This window comes from Macrobrachium rosenbergii, chromosome 23 (genome assembly GCF_040412425.1).
Source record: "Macrobrachium rosenbergii isolate ZJJX-2024 chromosome 23, ASM4041242v1, whole genome shotgun sequence".
NCBI classification, from domain to species: domain Eukaryota; kingdom Metazoa; phylum Arthropoda; class Malacostraca; order Decapoda; family Palaemonidae; genus Macrobrachium; species Macrobrachium rosenbergii.
In genome coordinates, this window is record NC_089763.1 from 30,034,706 (window position 1) to 30,056,512 (window position 21,807).

A 21,807-nucleotide genomic window follows, 5' to 3' on the forward strand; every position below is an offset into this window, starting at 1 on the left:
CTATCCAGCTTTTACTTACGTGAAAGCATTATTATTATTATTATTATTATTATTATTATTATTATTATTATTATTATTATTATTATCGAGCACTCTTAGTCGATGCTCGTATCTATTAGGTTTGGTCACACACACATGTGTATGTATGTATGTATGTATGTATGTATATATATATATATATATATATATATATATATATATATATATATGTATGCATATGTATGTGTGTGTGTGTATAGTATAATGGAAATAATGAACGCATGAGCAAGTGTTTCACAGAAATATATTTGACTCACATCGGGAGTGGGTCGGGATTTAATTACCGTGGAGCACGTGAACAGCTGTTCATTGTTTCAACATATCAGGCGATTAAGGGATAAGCTAATTCCAAGGAAATGGTAGCGACTGGAGCGCTGATGGGCCGGGAAGTTGGGTAAAAATCATGGTGTGTTTTAAGACTTCAGAACCCTGCCCTAGAAGCATTTTCCCGAGACGTAACAGAGTACCGGAACCTATCCCTGAAAAAAGCTTGGCGCCATATCTTAAAAACTAACCATAGAATTTTTTTTTTTAAGTAATTTCATGATGTTTCCCACACCCAGATTACCACATGGCATTAATCTAACCTAACCTAACGTAACCTAATCTAGGGGCATGGCAAAGAAATTGGGGCTGGTGCAATACTTGCATACATCTCAGGAATTTGCGCCCGGGAAAAACTTTTATGACCCTCGTATGTCAGTACATGGCTTAGACCATGGGTCAGTCACTACTGCCTCGGCCTATCACTCGCAAGACTGAGGTTCGTTCCCAGTGTGAGTGAGAAATGATATATATATATATATATATATATATATATATATATATATATATATATATATATATATATATATATAATAGCCCATAAAACGCCAAAAAAATGTAGAAAGTTATTGCTATATTTCAGAGACCAAACTGTCTCCTCTATACTGGCAAGTATATGAATGAAGTAAGGCATACAGACAGTCGGTACTTATACCAAGAGACCCAGAGGTAACCCGTTACATCACTCAAGTTGATAGCTTCTTAATCTTCTTAATCACTGGTTGGAGGAAGATTTTATCCATAACATCTGAGTCCCATGATTCTTTTGATAGATTCATCGTTATTTCTTTGTTTAATCAGGGCTGATTCCACCATCTGGCTTTTGAACCGACAATTGCTGCTCTAAGTTATACGAGACACATTCGAGTTTATCCTGTGGTTACGGTCATTTATATAGTTAAAAATAGCTGAGCTCTGTTGGCCATACCGTGGTTTCCCAGTAAAGCCGACATACGATTTGTCACAGTCGAGGCAAGGTATTTCATCTACCCCTGTGTCTTTGGGGACTGGCTTTTGTTGGACGCCAGTAGAGGAGACAGTTTGGTCTCTGAAAAATATAGCGATAACTTTCTACCTTTTGGCGTTTTTATGGGCTCGTATTATTCGATGGATTTCTGTTCTAGCAGAAAATGTTTCACAATAATATATATATATATATATATATATATATATATATATATATATATATATATATATATATATATGTGTGTGTGTGTGTGTGTGTGTGAGTATGTTCATGTAGGCGTGAGCACAGGCTGAAGTTGCGAAAAACTCCACAGGTGTCTCGGAGCAACCGAAATCACCAAAATAATCCAGGACGAAGGAAGAGGCGACCGGAGGGGTTTTTGTAACAGATTTTCAATGTGTGCCGACAAAAGTCACGAACGCCCGGAACAAAAACAGGTGTCCGCCGGTGACTAGTACACATTGCATCACAATTCACGGCTCGATGAATCAGGATGCTGTATATTGAAGGGCAGAGGCAGAATGTACAATTTAGGCCGAAGGCCAAGCGCTGGGACCTGTACGATGAGGTCATTCAGTGCAGAAAGGAAAATTGAGAGTAAGAGGTTTCAAAGGTGTAACGGGAGGAAAATCGTAGAGTTGCACAATTACACACTGTTAGGAGAGGGTTCAGGAAAGTAAGATGGAAGAAAGAATATGAACGGGGGTACAGTAAAAGGAATAGGGTGTGAAGGCACTAGCGGATTCAGGGAGGGTGGGCACCTAGGCACGTCCTCCCTCCCACATGAAAAATAATGACAAAATAATAATATTGAAGATTTAGATAATAATAACATAATGAGAAATATAAAAATGAAAAAAAAAATCTATTACATGATTAAATGATAATAAAATTATTAAATGATAATAAAAAAAAAAAAATAATAACGAACTAATAATATTGAAGATTTAGATAATAACAACATAATGAGAAATATAAAAATGGGAAAAATAAAAAATCAATTACAGAAATGGTAATAGAAAAAAAAAAAAATAATTTTGTAATAATAATAATAATGTAATAATAATAATAATAATAATAACAAAAATAGGTTCAGTTTTCCTGATACTTGAGTATTGCAGTCCATTTCATAATTTCTACTGAAATACGATATGCTGAAGAAAATATATTATTACTATGATATTACAGAGGCAGAACTTCATGTAAAGCTATACACACACACACACACACACACATACATATATGAGGTGTGTGTATATAAATATAAATATATATATATATATAAATGAATATATATATATATATATATATATATATATATATATATATATATATATATATATATATTAGGAAACTAACAGGACCGCATTCAAACTGGATGATATCTAATGGAATATTTATTCAGAAAAGTTAGAAGCTTTCTTGGACAAACGGTCCTCATTATCAATGGGATACTTGATAATGGGAATGTTTGTCCGAGAAAAACTCCTAACTTTTGAAAAATAAATACAAATTTGGATACCATCCATTTTGAATGATTCCTAGTAATAATATATATAATGATATATATATATATATATATTTATTTATGTATATGTATAATGATATATATTTATATATATACATATATATATTATATATATATATATGTATAATTTATGAAGATTTGTAATATCATAGTATAATATATTTTCTTCAAATATAAAAATTCAATAGAAAATAAAAATGAACTGCAATCGCTGTTGGTAATAAAAGAAATAATAATAATAATTATTAATAATAATAATATTATTATTATTATTATTAATAATAATAATGGATTCAGTATTTTATTATTAGAATTATTATTATTATTATTATTTTATTTATTTATTTATATTTTTATTTTACTTACCATTTCTGTAATTGATTTTATTTTTCCATTTTTATAGTAATTCTACTAATGCACAGAACAATTGTGTGTGTGATAAGTTAATATATATATATGTATATATATATATATATATATATATATATATATATATATATATATATATATATATAATATATATATATATATAAACTGAGTAACCCCAATGAAATTTTCCTGGATCCACTAGTGACTGAAGGACAAAAATTTTTAAAAAGAAATACGATGGATTTAGATTTTACGTCCGTTTTGCTATAAATGATTCCCGTTGTCTATGCGTCATCACACCAGCATTCAAGAAATATTCTGTTTCTTTTAAATCTAAAATCAGTTTCCAAATGTCACCTTTTTTTTTAACCCTTCTGTGGTCCAGCGTTCTGACGAACAAACAAGTAACGGAGCGTAACACGAAGACACGGACAGATAATAAGCAATAAAGTTAATGAGATCATGATTCACTTCCACTGTTATTAATCTCGTGATTCAGAAATACCACGGGTGTCAGTGTCAGCTGATGTCAGTGATCTGACGTTATAGCTGATGTCAGTGATTTGATGTTATACAGATTTCCACCGATGAAAGAGAAGATGGCGAGAATTGCTTCAAGGCAAAAATATTAATTATTAATTCTTCGGACATATCAAGGAACAAAGATACTTTCTAGACTGAGTGCTATGGGACACCAGCGTCAATAAAGGAAGAGAAAGAGAGAAAATAAAGTAATGTATGAGAAAGGAAAGAAGAGAATTCATGAGACAGACCCACTCGCTCTGAAGCCAAGTACTCAAGGTCTACTTTTAGTTTTCTGTAAAAGAAAACTATTGATAAGGCTTTGTCTGTCCGTCCGCACTTTTTCTGTCTTAAAAACTACTGAGGCTAGAGGGCTGCAAATTGCTATGTTGATCATCTACCCTCCGATCATCAAACATACCAAACTGCAGCCCTCTAGCCTCTGTAGTTTTGAATTTATTTAAGGTTAAAGTTAGCCGTATTCGTGCTTCTGGCAACGATATGGGATAGGCCACCAGTGGGTCGTGGTTAAAGTTTCATGGGCTGTGACTCATATAGCATTATACCGAGACATCCGAAATATAGGTCTATTTTCGGTGGCCTTGATTATACACTGTACTGAAAACTCGATTGCGCTGAAGAAACTGCGGCGCATTTTTTACTTGTTGAATAATACCTGAAGGCATTTTTGTTTATTAAATGTTCAGTTGCTTCCCTATAAGTAGTGTACTTAATGTACATGCATACATACAGGGAACAAATTCTCCCTTCTTATGTAGACATTTCCAAGAGAACAGAATAGAATATAGAATTTAGTCCAAAGACCAAACGCTGGAACCTATGAGGTCATTCAGCGTCGAAAGGCAAATTGACAACAGGAAGATTTCAAAGGTGTAACAAGAGAAAAGCCTCAAAGCAGTTGCACTAGGAAACAATATTTAGAGAGAGCAGAAAGTCAGACGGAAGAAAGAGAACATGAACGGAGGTGCAGTAAAAGAAATGAGAAACATTTCCAAGAGGGCTGCATCGTTTCGAACTATTGAAACCGCACGAAACCTCTTGAAAATGTGTCTTTTGTCATTATTTATTTTGGTGTATGAAGCGCCGAGATGGGGAACACTTTCGCATGCAGAGCTAAAGATTCAAATGAGAGTGAAGGTTGCATGGAAAATTAAAAAAAATTAATAGAAATGAATAAAACAAGCGAGTATGAATGAAAATATTGAAACATATGCTCGGATAAAAGAAATCATGAGCCCTCATTATGTGTTTATATATATATATATATATATATATATATATATATATATATATATATATATATATATATATAATATATATATATATATTTTTATATATATATATATATATATATATATATATATATATATATATATATATGAGGCATTGTGTTTATTACAATTATTAGACATATGTATGTATGTATATATATATATATATATATATATATATATATATATATATATATAATATTTATATATACATAATATATATATATATATATATATATATATATATATATATATATATATATATACATATGAGCAAGCGCATCCATTACTGATCCATAGGCTACACACACAATCTATACTTCATGAATATGACGAACTTTCCCAGCCTCGTAAAGGTAATTGTAAGCAATCTTGATAAGTAACTGAAAGACAATCACGACAAACTGTTCAGTTTATGAAAATGAATATTTAAGTAGCAAAAATATTCGATCTCTAAGAAGAAAATAAAAAGATTGAAAAGAAAAGTTAAAAGAGTGAAGAAATAATGTCTGCCTCTAAACAGTGGAACAATCACAACAGACCTTGAGTCATACAAAGACCACCTGTCTTCAAGTGTTAATCACGACACCTGTGTCAATTCCTTCCATTAACTGGGCTTTTCGAAAGACATTCGAAAGCGTAAATTCTAGCTTAAGAACATGGAAAAAGACGACGTAACTTACAATAATTCTGGCAATAATTCCCCAAACTTACCAGCATTCGATCTTTGTTTACCTTTTGAAACGAGTACTGTTTCTCGGTGCAAAAGAACCAGCTGGGAGAAGAGTGCGGTTTCTCTTTTCCTAGTCAGCAACGAGGAGTTCGGACTCGTCTTCCATCGGTGTCGTGGGTGTTAGCATTATTCTCCACGTGTTGCAGATACACGTATATATGTTGGCAGCGATTGCCGTGCTGAGATTCAGTCTTGTGTCTGCTCTCCTGTCGCGCACAGCTTTGGCTAGATTCGACGCTTAACAATGAGGTAAGAAGTGGAAAAAAAAAGAGAGAGATAGATAAACACTTACAAGCATAGCTTTGAAAGAATTCTCAAGTGGGTCTTCAATAGTAAAGAAATGCAGAAGTTCAGGTGCTAAACCTTAGTTTTTGTGAAGTTTTTGAAATCATTGAGTGCAGTAGAAAATCGAAGAGTTAACGCAGCGTCTTCTGCTCCCACTGATTTTTATCTAAGTTCATTAAAGCAGCATATAACGTCCTCCTGGCTTTGACAGTTTCAAATTCCCTGACTTTTTCAAGTCTTCTCTCAAGACCACAGTCTTCTTAGCTTTGACAGTTTTGCATTCCCTAACATTTTCAAGTCTTCTCTAAAGACCACAGTCTTCTAGCTTTGACAGTCACCCATTCCCTGACATTTTCAGTTCTTCTCTCAAGACCACAGTCTCATATGCTTTGACAGTCTTACATTCCCTGACATTTTCAGGTCTTTGCTATAGAACACAGTCTTCTTAGTTTTGACAGTTTTGCATTCTTTGACATTTTCAGGTCTTTACTAAAGATCAGTCTCATTAGCTTTGACAGTCTTACATTCCCTGACATTTTCAGGTCTTTGCTAAAGACACAGTCTTCTTAGCTTTGACAGTCTCATATTCCCTGACATTTCCAGGTCTTTGCTAAAGACACAGGCTTCTTAGCTTTGACAGCCTCACATTCCCTAACATTTTCAGGTGTTTACTAAAGATCAGTCTCATTAGCTTCGACAGTCTTACATACCCTGACATTTTCAGTTCTTCTCTCAAGACCACAGTCTCATATGCTTTGACAGTCTTACATTCCCTGACATTTTCAGGTCTTTGCTAAAGAGTCTTCTTAGGTTTGACAGCCTCACATTCCCTGACATTTTCAGGTCTTAGCTAAAGACCACAGTCTCCTTAGCTTTGACAGTTTTGCATTCTCTGGCCTTTTCAGGTCTTTGCTAAAGACCACAGTCTCCTTAGTTCTGACAGTTTTGCATTCCCTGACACTTTCAGGTCTCCACTAAAGACTACAGTCCTTTTAGCTTTGATAGTCTCACATTCCCTGACATTTTCAGGTCTTAGCTAAAGACCACAGTCTCCTTAGCTTTGACAGTTTTGCATTATCTGGCCTTTTCAGGTCTTTGCTAAAGCTTTTGTATTCCCTGACATTTTCAGGTCTCCCCTGATGATTGCAGTCTTCTTATTTCTAACAATCTCACATTGTCCCCCATTTGCAGGCCTTCAATGAAGCTCACAGTCCTCCTGGTTTTGATCGGAGTCACCCTGCCTTTCATTGCATCGGAAACTGCACCCACTCCAGCCCCCAAAAATGACAAAAACCATACTGTTCATGTCGACTCTGAAGCCGGTATAGAGGGCGAGGATTCCGATGAACATTTTGGTGATGATGACGATGATGATGATGATGATAATGATGACGACGACGACGACAGCCGCAGTGACGGAACAGTGATAGCGACGACGATGATGATGACATGACCACCAAACCTCTCGGCCGCTAGATGGTTCAGAGCTTTCAAGATGTCATCGGCAAACGTGGTAAGGGAGAATGAGATACAATTTGTTTGGAAATATTTCTGTGCATTTCTCAATGATCCGTATGATTCTGATGCCAAATTTAAGAAAAGAATAATATGGTATATGATGATATTTAAAAATGAGCTATGAATACGAATGATATCCAAGTGGGAATGGGAATTCATATTCATAATCATTCATAGCAAGAATGTACGAGAGAAAACCATCCTGGCTGGAACCCAAAACCGGGTAAATAATTCACTACTTTGCATAGTCTGGGAATGAATTCGAACATACCTATCGCTATTAAGCCTAGTGCCACTTAAGTATCTCGAACCCCGGGCTATGAAATGTCAAATATGAGCGATGGAATGATGGTGACGGGCTAACGGTGGCAGAATACTTCGGCCATTTTCCATTAAATCTCAATTTGCCTCCGTTGGTCCAAGTGGTGAATTGGGTAGGTCTACGTGACATCTAATCGCTTGTGTTAGATCGTATCCAGCAATGGAGAAGGATTTGATAGGCTTCGAGTAATCACACCCTTATATCCTGACATCTAGTAATTTCCAGAAACAAATTCCTTCTCTATTTGCATATCCTTTCATTGTGAAAATGACATTATTTTTTCATGGGCCTAAAAGAACCGTTCATTTCTCATAGACATTATTTTTCCCATGGACCTAAAAGAACCTTACATTTCTCTTATGAGGTTCTGGCTAGCTCATAGTAGTGATACCATATCACTTGTTAGGATTTAATGATCATGACTATCTGTCTTATAAACCACACATACTGAAAGGTCTGTTTCTTTACTTTTCCAGGGATTTGCAGCGAGTTGTCATCTGTAGGCCCAAGGCTTCGTTCCAGAAAGAGGCTGAAGCTTCCAGGCGTGTAAAGAGAAAGACATCATCCGAGATTACTTTCCTAGGAGAAGCCTACACACTCCCATGTCAATATTTGAACCAGTCTATGCTTACATGATCAATACTGTAATTTTTTGTTTCTTTTGTAATAGGTAAAAATGATTTTAAAAATTAAAACTTGTTTCTGCAGCTTGAATGCTATGATTGGCACTTAATATTATTTGCCATTTATTTTTGCACCTATTTATTATTTATTTGTACAGCTTCTTTTGTGTTGTAAAATTAATTTGTTACAGATTGGCTCATTGGTTTTTAAAATTAAAATAAAAAAAGTAGTCCAATAGTATTCTTAACCAACTCTAAAAAAATAAAAGGTCAAGGGCTTTGCCCATATAAAAATGAAATACCTTCCATAACATACATACATACATACATACATACATGTGTGTGTGTGCCGTTTCATGTGAAGCTTCAACGCACGTTTCTGATCAGATATCATAGTTAAGACTTTTGCTTTAATCACCATTGAATGACAACCCTATACAAATAATGTACGCTTGTAAACAATTCTTGCTCCTGAATATTACAAGTTAGTCAAATGGGTAATAGGAGAAGAACCTAACCTCCACTTAATAGCCTAGTCTCATCTATCCACAAAGATGTTTAAAATGATGTCATTTTCTTTGTTTATCGAAGAAAATTTTATATTTTCATACGTGGTCTGTATGTAAATACCAAGTCCCACAGATCGTGCATTATCAAATGTGTTTCATTTAAAACCATTGTCCTCTTCTCATGTGTAATTATCTAGAAAGTTATCACCTTACTACTGTATTGTGATTTACAGAACATGCTCAGATATCAACTTATTCACTGTATGAAGAAGTTGTAAAATGCTTCAAAATTAAATGATTTCAGAAAATTTGGCTATAAAGCCAAGCACTATGGCGCTTTTAGCCATTCTGCACTTAGAATAGAATGGAATATAGAATTTAGGGCAAAGGCCAAGCACTGGGACCTAGGAGGCCATTCAAGTGCTGAAACGGTAACTGGGAGTAGAAATGTTTGAAAGGTTGCACTATGAAGCCAAATGTTAAGAGAGGTTGGACAGCAAGATGGAAGAGAGTATGAATGGAGGTACAGTAAAAGTAATGAAAGGGGTTGTAGCTAAGGGCTGACGAGATGCTGCAAACATCCTTTAGTAGTGCTTGCAGTCTGCCAAGTGAAGTCCACTGATGACAATACAGTACCCAGCTCCGAGTTTTCAACATTAAGAAAAAAGGATCTAAAGGTGGAACTGGGAGAAAACTCTACGGTTGCACTAAAAGGTGACAATTACGGGTTGGACAGCCTAGGCTGAAGACAGGAAGTGGGAATAGGGGTTAAGTAAAAGGCCAAAAAGTGGATGCACCTAACTCACAACAATTACAATAACTTAGGTCTGTTGGTCAGTTATTAAGTTTCACTTCCCCTTTAGCAAAGAAAACAATATGAAGCTCGGGAAATCGAGTTATAATTCTCACATGTTTATTTTTCAAGTATGCTTATGCTTTTAATAACCCAAATTTAAAAAAATAAAAAGCCAATCTACATAAAAAAAAGCAATTGCCTACTCATTTCTTATTCAGAATACTAAATTATATAAAAAATGTCAATAATCTTTCAGATGGTCTACATCCACCCCTAAAAAATACTTCTTTATGTCATTCCTAACTTAAATCACAGATTTGAAAGAGTGATTAATTTCAATAAAAAACAACATTAATATAAATACTAATTTTATTTACATCATCTCATTACAATCCCGGTTTCATACTATGAACATATCACTGGGAAATCAAAAATGTCTCGCCAAGTTGACTGGCTTCAGGCAGTTTGACCTAAATGCACGATGAACATCATGCCAAATAGATATAATAAATTTACCCTTTTTTCCTTCTGTAACAAAAGATGCTCACATGAGCAAGGTAGTGTAATATAGTAATCAACAAGAATGTAAAAAATCTTAGTGTACATTGTCTCCCTTCATGCCTGAGCCTACAGGTCCATGGCGCCGTTCCCAAACCATCCGGTGTTTCTGTTTCATGTAAGCGTCCTTCACATCCCCATACGCACCCAGATCCCCATCTGTCGGAGAGAAAGAAAGACGAAGGGGAATCAGAGTTTGTTTGTCCCAAAAAGAGATACTGAAGAAATATGGCTTCCAATTTCCATTGAACAAAAGGTTTTGTTTAGTTTTCAAAGAACATACATTATATAAATCATAAAAAACCTTGAGCTGAACTACCCTACGCATTGTCATTTGGAGAAAGGATGGGCAAAAATAGTTATCTTAAACAATATATGGTATTAAGATTATTATAATTACTAAACAGTTTAATATGAGAACTAAAGCAATGCATTTGGTTTAATTTAAATGGAACTGTATAACCATTTTTGCTTCTATAATATGCTGAGATGACAAAACGTCCCTCATATGGATGTCAATATTAATGCTACTAATCTGAATAAGATAATTTACAAAACTCCTCAAGGCTACGACAGTATTATGCAATGAGTAAATGGTAGTGATATTATTGATATCAGAAAAATATAAAATAAGAAAATACTAATGGCAAGGACACAATAAAGGTGTCAATACAACACTCACAAAAAATGCATAAGAATGTTTTAATGAGAGCATAGGAAACAAAGAATCAGAGAGATTCATCACTGCCTTGGGCAAACCTCAGGCTAGAGATAAGTAAATATTTGAAGACAAAAAATGTTCACTGTAAAGAAATGAAAAAAAAAAACTCAAAATTTTTCCATAACTGCCAGTCGTAAGGATTTTGAAATGTTAACGAAACTAATCTCCTCTACTTATCAACTTACATATCAACATATTTCATCTGTGTGGAATGGAATATAGTTTAGGCCACGGGCCAAGCACTGGGACCTAAGAGGTCATTCAGCAACGGAAAGGAAATAGAGAGTAGGTAGGTTTGAAAGGTGTAACAGGAGGAAAACATGGCAGTTGCAATATGAAATAATTGTTAGGAGAGGGTGGATACCAAGATGGTGGATAGCAAGACGGAAGACAACATGAATGGAGGAACAGTAACAGGACTCAAAGAGGTTGCAGCTACGGGCCGAAGGGATGCTGCAAAGTACATTTAGTAATGCCTACAGTGCACCCCGCGAGGTGCACTGATGGCACTAGCCCCCAACAGGGGTATTTCATCTGTAGCTAAATAAATACCTTTGGCAAATCTTCTGATTATCATCTTAGAATTAGCAACTGAGCAGATCCAATTTGAGAAAATTACCATAATAAAATTAAAAAACAAAAATTATGCCTTCCTTGAATCAATTTATTAGCCAGATCAAAAGGTTAAGGTTAAAATTACTACTCAGGAATAAAGATGCACTTCCGTTACGCCTCAAACTCTCATATTTGAAACAAACCAAATCTTACTTATTACAATGTAGAGAATGGAGGTTTGGATCTGTGCTATCACGTGTCATAGTGTTTTCATTACGACACAATACCCGGCTACAAGACCAGGCTAGAAAAATATTTCTTTGATACTAGTCTAGTCACCATGGGAGCACTGGCACACCATGGGGGTAACTCCTTTGAGGACAAGACAGCGACTACCAAAAATAGGTTTTTCCTACGTCAAAACCTGTTTTATAATCTTTCTTCTTTACTAACTAGAAAAAAATGACTAAATATCAGATTCTATACCTTTATGACAAACTCCTCACTTTTCAGAAAAACGATTCACAATTGCAGAAATTTCTGTGGTCACCTACAGTATCCCTAAACTCGATACAGTACTTTTTAAATGGGCGAAAGGGATTAACAGAGTACATTATTATCAAAAGAATATGGCCTTACATTTGATGAACCAGTTCTCGGCAGCTTTCTCATAGGCTTCTAACATTGGGGCACATTTTTCTCTGTGATTTGGGGCTTCATAAAAAGTACAGTCCTCCATGCGTTTACGCAGAATGTTCAAAACCTCGTTGTCAACCATTCTGTAAAAAAAAAAAGGTGGGGGAGATGAAAATGATATTTTAATGATAAAATAAAGTTTGTTCATACTTACCTGGCAGATATATATATAGCTGTATTCTCCGAAGTCCGACAGAATTTCAAAATTCACACACGCAGTGGCCGGGCAGGTGGTTAGTACACATTCCCGCCGCTGGGGAGGCGGTATCAGGAACCATTCCCATTTTCTATTCAGATTTTCTAACGCCACTGACTCTGAGGGGAGGAGGGAGGGCACATATGAATATATATATCTGCCAGGTAAGTATGAACAAACTTTATTTTATCATTAAAATATCATTTTGTTCATGAGACTTACCTGTCAGATATATATATAGCTGAATACCACCTTTGGAGGGGGGTAGAGACAGCCAAGAATTAGGGAAAAAACCAATTTATTGGTAAAATTATTTTAGTTCCTTATCTGATAGCGTAGCTGACTGAGTGGTTACTGTCACTCTAGTCTGCTTCTGCTTTACTAGAGACCCCAGCGAGGTAGTGACCTATAGCTGGCGACTTCTAGATGATCTGTCAACGGGCGTGACCACAATGTGACTAGATCATAGACCATACAAAGAGGACAAAAGAGCATTACTAACCACCTAACCAACACCTAAAGCGTTAGTTTGCAAAGGATTGGGAAGACTGCCTCCAGCAGTCAACCCAACAACCATAAAAACACAATTAAAAAGGGATAAGATCAGAATTACCCCCTGTCCCCAAGGTTGCTGAAGCAGCAATGTATGGTCCCAGCGAAAAGCAATTTTCGTATGCTACCTAAACATCTCGCCAAGAGTGTGAGGCAAACACCGAATTGCTTCGCCAAAATGTGGCACTGAGAATGTCACTGAGTACCATATTTTTCTGGAACGCTATGGAGGTAGCAACTGCCCTCACCTCGTGAGCGTTAACTCTCAACAATTTGAAGTTGGAGCCGTCACAACTAGAGTGTGCGTCCTTAATGACGTCCCTAATGAAGAACGCCAGTGCATTCTTCGACATAGGTTTAACTGGTTGCCTCACAGAACACCATAAATTATCCGAGGACCACGAGTGTCCTGGGTTCTTTTTAAGGTAGTACTTGAGAGCTCTAACCGGACATAGAACTCCCTCAGGTTCCTGTCAATAAGGTCTGCTAAACCTTTAATTTCAAAGTGTCTAGGCCAAGGGTTAGAAGGCCTTTCCTTCTTAGCCAAGAACTTAGGGCTTAAAGAGTAGACAGCATCGTGTTCCTTTAGGCCCACATGACGGCCTCGAACTTCGCTCACTCTCTTCGCCGTCGCCAGAGCCGTGAGGAATGCCGTTTTTCGAGTAACATCCTTAAGAGATGCAGAGTGGAGAGCTCAAAGGACTAAACATCAAAAACTTGAGCACTACGTCCAAGTTCCAAGCAGGAGGAATTAGCTGAGGAACCTTAGACGTCTCGAAAGAGCTCGTAAGATCATGGAGGTCCTTATTGTCAGACAAATCTAGTCCTCTGTGTCTGAAAACAGTTGAAAGCATGCTCCGATAACACTTGATAGTCGGAACTGCTAAACTGAGTTTTTCTCTTAAGTAAAGGAGAAAATCTGCAATCTGGCTCACAGTGATAGAGGAAGAGGAAAAGCCCTTCTTTCTACACCAACCCTTGAAGGTTGCTCACTTAAGCTTGATATACCCTGTTATATGAAGAACTTCTGCTCTAGCGATGGCCCGTGCCACCTGGCCAGAAAACCCCTCGCTCTGACCAATTTTCGATAGTCTGAATGCAGTCAGGTTCAGAGCGGGGAGGTTTTGATGATATCTCGCGAAGTGGGGTTGTATGAGCAGGTCTGCTCTCACTAGGAAGGGTTCTCGGGCGTCTACCAACCAGAAGAGAAACTCCGAGAACCAGTGGTTGAAGGCCAAAACGGGGGATGAGAGTAATCCTGCGTCCCTTGTGAGGCCGCGAACTTGCGTATGACTTCTCCCAGAATTTTGAACGGAGGAAAGGCATAAACATCTATTCCGTCAATCCCAGAGAAGAGCATCTATCGCAACTGCCCCGGGTCGAGTACAGGTGAGCAGTATAGAGGGAGCCTGCGCTGTTCTTGAGGTCGTGAAAAGATCCACAAGATGGCGACCCCAAAGTTTCCAAAAATCTTGGCAAACCTCCTAATGAAGGGTCCATTCCTTGGCAGGAGTTGATGGCCCCGACTGAGCAGGTCTGCTCGAACATTTTCGACCCCTGCAACAAAACTTGTGAGAATCGAAATGTTGCGAGCATAGGCTCAAAGAATAATCTCTCTTGCAAAGGCTGAACAGGGAACAAGAGTGTGTTCCACCCCTGTCTCTTGAGGTAAGCCAATGCCGTAGTGTTGTCCGAGTTTACTTGAACTACACGATTGCAAACTTGGACCTCAAAGAATTGGAGAGCTAAAAGATAGCCGCCAACTCTTTGATGTTGATGTGCCAGGACACCTGTTCCTCTCTCCAGGTTCCTAACACTTCCTCTCCCCTTAGTGTTGCCCCCCAACCTGTTGACGACCCGTCGGAAAAACAACACTAGGTCGGGGTTCAGAAGCTTGAGGGAGATCCCTTTTTGCAATTTCGTTGGATCGAGCCACCACTTCAGATCCTCTTTTACAGAAGGAAGAATTCTCAATTCCTCTTCCAAGTCTTCCTTGTTTTGCCAGTTCTCCAACAGAAAGAACTGAAGAGGCCTGAGATGCAGTCTCCCCAAGGAAACAAACTTCTCCAGCGAGGAAATGGTCCCCAGCAGACTCATTCATTCCCTCACCGAGCATGTTTCCTTCCCCAAGAAGGCAGAGACTTTTTCGTACATAGAAGTTGCCGTTCTTGCGACGGAGACGCTATAAAAGCCGCTGAATACATCTGAATTCCCAGACACAATGGACAGTGAGGGGATCAGCTGCGACTTTTCCACATTGACCAGAAGTCCCAGGGTCGAGTCAACTGAAGGTCCTCCAGACACCTTCGCTTCGACGACGCTCGAATCAACCAGTTGTCCAAGTAGAGAGAGATCTGACGTCCGACAGGAGCAACTGCATCGCAACGTTCTTCATGAGAAGTGTAAACACCCTCGGGCTGTGCAGAGTCCAAAGCAGAGAGCCCTGAACTGGTACGTCTAGTCCCCAAGACAACCTGAGATACTTCATCGAGCGTGGATGAATTGGGACGTGAAGATAAGCATCTTGGAGATCCAAAGATACCATCAATCCCGGGATGAAGGGCTCCTAGTATTGACTGCGAGGTCTCCATCTTGAACTTTTCCTTCCGGACCAAGTTGTTCGGCCTGCTGACGTCCAAGACGGGTCTCCAGCCTACTGAAAGTTTTGGGACTAGAAACAATCTGTAGTAAAATCCCGGGGGACTGCGAGTCCAAGACCTGTTCCACTGCTCTCCTCTCGAGCATCTGTTCGAGCAGGTCAAACAGAATTTTCTGTTTGACAGAATGGCAATTGGGAAACAAAAAACAAAGGAGGAGGGGACAGGAAGGGAATCAAGTAACCTCTCTCTAACACTAGGAGGGACCAAACGTCTGCCCCTCTCTCTCTCCAGGCTTGTGCAAAATGAAGCCTGGTTCCTAATGGTGTCTGGAGATGAAAGGAGTCACTTGCTACCTCTCTTTCAAAAGCAAAATTAAAAACGGTCCACAAAGAGCGTATGCCAAGTCACAGATCCAGTCGAATACCAAAAAACAACCAAAATACTTAAGTGACAACAAATTTCAAAATCCAAATGGCGGAGGAACTGACAACAGGTGTTGACAGTCCGGCGACAGAGAAAATCTGAATAGAAAATGGGAATGGTTCCTGATACCGCCTCCCAGCGGCGGAATGTGTATAACCACCTGCCCGGCCACTCGTGTACCGCAATTTTGAAATTCTGTCGGACTTCGGAGAATACAGCTATATATATATCTGACAGGTAAGTATCATGAACAAAATAAAATTGTTATAGCAACTAAAGACTAACAAGAAATTTGAAGTGATAGTAAAAACATTAAAACTGATATTAAAACCTGAGAGAAAGTAGGAATTACCATCTTGATACTACGTTGCAGATTTTCATAATTTGAATACAGCTACATATGTTAAAAATATCAGTGCAAGAAAATTTTGCATTAAAGTATTCCTATTTACAGTGTAATAATGAATGCCATGATTGACGCCCTATAATGGTATTTTGTTCCTTAACATTTCTTGTATGAGATTAACAAGTTATATTTACTGTATGTGCATGGTATACTAAGAATCAATGGATCCCTTCAGGGCCAGCCAAGAAGACCCAGCTACAGACCTAAAATCTGCTGAAAGCACAATCGTAAATTCCACGAGACATTGGGGAAGCCAATTCCCTGACTAAAGTCTCACCTCATCTAGTTTACTTCTGCTGTACAGATATCTCTTAGCCCCATTCTTTATCCTACATAAAACATTGGATCCCAAAAGAGGTCAGAATGTTTGTCTTTTTGGAACCCAAAGGAGGTCAGAATGTTTCTTTTCTTATGACCCAATTTAGTTAAGGCAGAGTGATCACAATGACATAATGCAAATTATACAGAAAACATCAAACACATATAGCAACCATAGCTTGGTTGTTTTATCCTGGGGTGGAAACTATTTCTTGAAAGTCTCTTTGAAGGACTTAACTACAAACCTTTAAGAATGTATTGGTGTTTTAGGACCGCTTACTTTTTGTCTCTAAACAGTCCCATTCAGTTCTTTCAGCTCAATGCGCTGCTAAACCATCCCAAGGATGCTAATCAGTTCGATGTGATTCCAACAGCACTGAAAGTTCCTAGGCTGTTTACCACAGCATTGAAATGTCTAAGCTTTAGATTTAAAACTCATTACTGTTCCCAAACATTTCTGAAATTTACCAAAGTACAAGCTGTGCTCGCATATTTTTAGATCTAATCTAGTGATATCAAAGGTCGGCATGTTTGGGAGGACATTAGCTAAATGTATTAAAGGCTTATGCTATGATGAATAAGTTATGGATTCTGACTCACTTTATTTGGAAAATCCAAAAATTGCTATCAATAAGGATTGATAAATTGGTTGGCTTATTTTAACCCTTCAACTGTCACACATGTTCAACAACTCCTTTCGGTCCAATAAAGTATCGTACTCCTTATTGGGCATAGGAAACATTACTAAGCACAATTCCCTCTAGAATACTTATTAATGGTAGGTGCTTTTCCTAAGAAGTTGGTTGACAATAATGAGAAACATGGGAGTAAAACATTTTGTGAGTTTGGACATTTTCCCAGATCCTTCTCAACCTTTCAATATGTACACCATCTTTTTGACTTAGGCATCAATATCATGTAATCTACAGTCATGACACGAGCACATAATATTAGTGTCATTTATCAGGGATCTGTTAAAGAACTACATATATATATACAAAGGATGTAATGCCAGCATTATAAACCATCATAAAATTTGCATTTTCTGTTAACCTACCTGTCTCGCTTGAACTGCTCATTTGCTTCAATGTAGCAGACGACATCATCAGTATAGCATTCGTCTATTGTAGGGACACGGCGAAACTGATAATGGTACCAGGGGTAACTTGGACGATTCTTGTCAATGATGTTTTCTGAAAATACGTTTATGTTACCAAAAGTAATAACAGCTTCATATTGAATAACTGTTTCTGGAAAAATTCTAGGTTAACGTAAAAGACTATAAGATAATGAATCGATGTATGAAACTTGGGCCTTCCAGTGTGGCACTGGGGCTAGGAGGCCATTCAGTGCCACAAATCAACGATGTCTATGTCAAATATGGGCCAAAATTATGCAATTTTTTTCATGCTACTCTCTTCATACAGATAGGATGCTTCTTTATACAATACCGTACAAAGATACATCCCAAAATTTAAGTAATTCATATATTTATATACACAGACTCTTGACATACTCTAAAAATGGGCATAAAAATACAGTATACTAACCAAAAAGAACCTATTTAAATTTATGAAAACACTCTAGTCAATGACCACAGGCTAACCCAAGTTTACCTAATTTTATGGTAAAGTTTAACATATCCAAGATTGATCAACCTTTCACTATATCTTCAAAATATTAAGTTGGGGGATGACCAGAGGAAACTTAAAATAAGCTTTGAACTTCATTTAATCTGAAATATACCCTACAATAGGCTACCTACGGGGGCAAGCGTAGCGTAGAACGACGGGAACAAATGCCGCTGATGAGAGCAAACCTAACTTTCTCTAGAATGCAATGTCCTGACCTAACCAGACCTTACCTTCCTAACCTCACTTAGGGCGTCGTGCCCTGACCTGGCGGGGGGGGGGGGGTTGCCCCCATCCTGGACAACCCCAAGTAACACTAGACATCTGTAAAGCTTGATCCCGTCGTTCCGCAAACTACCTGTCTACTGGTCATAACCTGACTCGACTCTTTTCGAGGAACTTAGGACGTCCTGCCTACCTAACCTAGGATGCTGTATCCTACCCTGGCCGGCCCTTTGATCCCCTGAGGTAATTCATAGCCCTTACTCGCACTCTAGCCTACCCAAGGGCCAAAAATATTCAGCAAAATAGGGGTTAGGTGCAGGGGGGGGTGGGGGGTTGCAATCCACAGCCTTCTATAAGTTTGGACCCTCAGGCTAGGTTAAGTTAGGGTAGCCTGCCGGTAAGTTAAACGACGTAACATGATATATGCTAGGATTACAGGCCGCCTTCCTTACACTAACCTAACCTAACCTAAGACGATACGTACCGTAAGATATTGACCCCGTCAGGCTGACACTCGCTTACGCTAGGATACATATAAATGCACAGGCAAGTCAGGCTAGTTTAACCTTCTCAACTTAAGCCTTACAGACATAATTCTCAGCCCAGAAGCCATTGGGATATTAATAAAAAAAAAAAAGCCCGAATTAAGGCGTCCTACACCAAAGGTAAACAAACATCAATGATGACGGCTCAGGGGGGAAACTGCCGGCTGCTTCTTTCCCTTTATTTTAAAAAGCCTGACGGCCATTACGTTAAAATAACCATATCTACCTCTGAACCATTTAGCAGGAGCCTCTAACGTGCCGAGGGCAGTATCCACAGCCTTAGTAAAGGCGTTTTCCGGAGGTCCTTCGGCACCCATTTCGTCATACAAATACTACTACTGCAATGGCGACGGCAAACAGCTGTTTTGGCCGGTGTACGGCAGACATTAGGAATTGCAAAATCTTAAAGCATATTTCAAGATTTATGGTTTATCGTAGGGCTTAACTTTACCAGAACAGACGTAAATATATAACGCATTATAATGAATATATAAGTCAACACTCTTATATGCTCTAGGATCAGATAAACGAGCTTTAAACCCTCATTTACTTTGCACTAATATCTTACATATGAAACGCAGGTGCAGTGCACAGGATTTTCTGCGATCCTGTACTCAAGAAATTTGTAAATTTTGATAAAATTGAAATTTAAGAGTATAATTTTCCATTTGGACCAACAGTTGATCTATACAGAGTACATAAAATGCCCTCTGGTACGAGAAAAATACTAATTTTAAAGTTTCCACTCACAATTCTTTTTCTTTTATTTTTTAAGAATTTAGACCCACACTACATGCATGTGCCTAGGACCCACATAAAAAAAGTCATTGCGCATATATTCGGAGGAGGAATGTGCAACAGGACAATAATTAAAAAGACCGAATAGAAAAATATATTAATAATTGATTTTCCTGTGCTAATGACATGGATATGCAACAATTTTGATGAGAATACGGCTGAAGATTTGTGTTTTTCCTATGCATTTTCAACATTATTTCACACCAAAGATATACCAACGAAACGCTTCATAAAAGCTAGCTCGTGATACAGGGTCAAATGAAATTTTAGCTTAACAGTTTTTAACGAGGAACGTAAACAAAAAAGTATACAATTTCAGATTTGGAAGAAAAAGCAAAGTAAGATACGAGAATTAATACTTATATATAAAGACAATACAATGACCAGCCTCGTGACTGAGGTTCCCTCTCAAAGAGAATTGCTTAATCTGTTTATAATAAAACTCGATATGTATCTGTTTGTTTCATTTTCTATGTATAAAAACTGTAGGCCTATTGTGTGAGTCATGAACCCCTCGTTTAAGTTTGCTGTTTTCCAGCCCGCTGCCAGCTCTCTCTCACCAGTGGTCCTTAGATCAGCAAGTAGCATGAAGGTACATTGATCAGTATTGATGCCACTTGCTGGTTTGATGCTTTTATATTACCGATATTTTTGGAAACATGGATACACTAACAATGAATAAGATGAAAAACAATACCTCATTCACAGAAAGAATAAAAATACAAAAATTAACACCGAGTCAAGGTTGATTTGCATATATGATAAAAGACTAACTGTTAACCATGTCAAAATAACACTGAATCAAATTAATAACAGACTGAATGACTTATTGTCCAGTTTCACGATTAATCTAACTGGAGATAAGAGCGAACGCACAGTCTATCGAATGGCAGGACAGTTTCTTAACAATACCGTACTCACGAAAGTCCATTTTATTTCAAAAATAAGTTAGAATGAGATAACGAAGTGTTAGCAACATTTTAGACGCATTCGTGTAAAGACATAGGCTAACAAAGTAGCTAACGGACTCGTTCTAAGACGGTGACACACTAGATGATATCTATCATTTTTGTTAGCATCTTTCGACAAACTTTGCATCAAGTGGCCTTTATCTTTTTATATAAATATTTGTACGCTCTTTTGGGTAGGCTATGTTCGTTAGTTATGTCACACCAACAATTGGTTAACTTGTCTTCTTTGAGGACACAGGTTAGGCTAATTTGCAACACAGTTTTGTATAAATAAATCAGTCTATCAAATCCGATCTGGCCAGAGAGGTATATATAGGTCTAATTCAAAACTGAAGTTTATAACTTTTTTATATAAGATCATTCAGTTTAAAGAAAGCCCGGGTCTGTTTAAATAACATGTAGCTTGATTTATTGACTTATTGATTTCTTTGTTCCTTAACCGGCATTGCAGAGGTTTAACTTAGTTGATAGTACTATTAATACGAAAGTCTACCTCTCCAGGTAATTCAGAAGGCTTAAGAAGAATTCGTAGTCCCACGTGACTCAGTTTGGAAGTCAACAACTAAAATCTGCCTTATCGCATACGTAATCATACCCTACTCTACGTCGTAGAGATAAGGTACCAGTGACAGAGTAAAGTAGACTGCGAAACATTTTCTTGATAGCACGTTTAGAATGTGTTTATCTCTTGGTTACGTAATGGTGCCATGTTGCTGAGGTTGAGGGTGAATGGTAATAAAGGACTGTACTTTAGGTAAGGATTTATTTGGAATGATCTCGCATTT

At 37.6% G+C, this 21,807-nt stretch overlaps 1 protein-coding gene across 1 annotated transcript; it reads right to left on the reverse strand.

Moving 5' to 3' along the window:
- Positions 1-10,178: 10,178 nt before the first annotated feature.
- ND-PDSW (NADH dehydrogenase (ubiquinone) PDSW subunit) lies at positions 10,179-19,638 on the reverse strand. The gene is made up of 4 exons (XM_067125507.1): positions 19,480-19,638; positions 17,910-18,045; positions 12,301-12,440; positions 10,179-10,544 (listed from the first exon to the last, which is right to left on the reverse strand). Exons 1-4 carry the CDS (start codon positions 19,568-19,570, stop codon positions 10,423-10,425), a joined length of 489 nt encoding a protein of 162 aa, XP_066981608.1. The 5' UTR covers positions 19,571-19,638; the 3' UTR covers positions 10,179-10,422.
- Between the last annotated feature and the right edge of the window lie 2,169 nt (positions 19,639-21,807).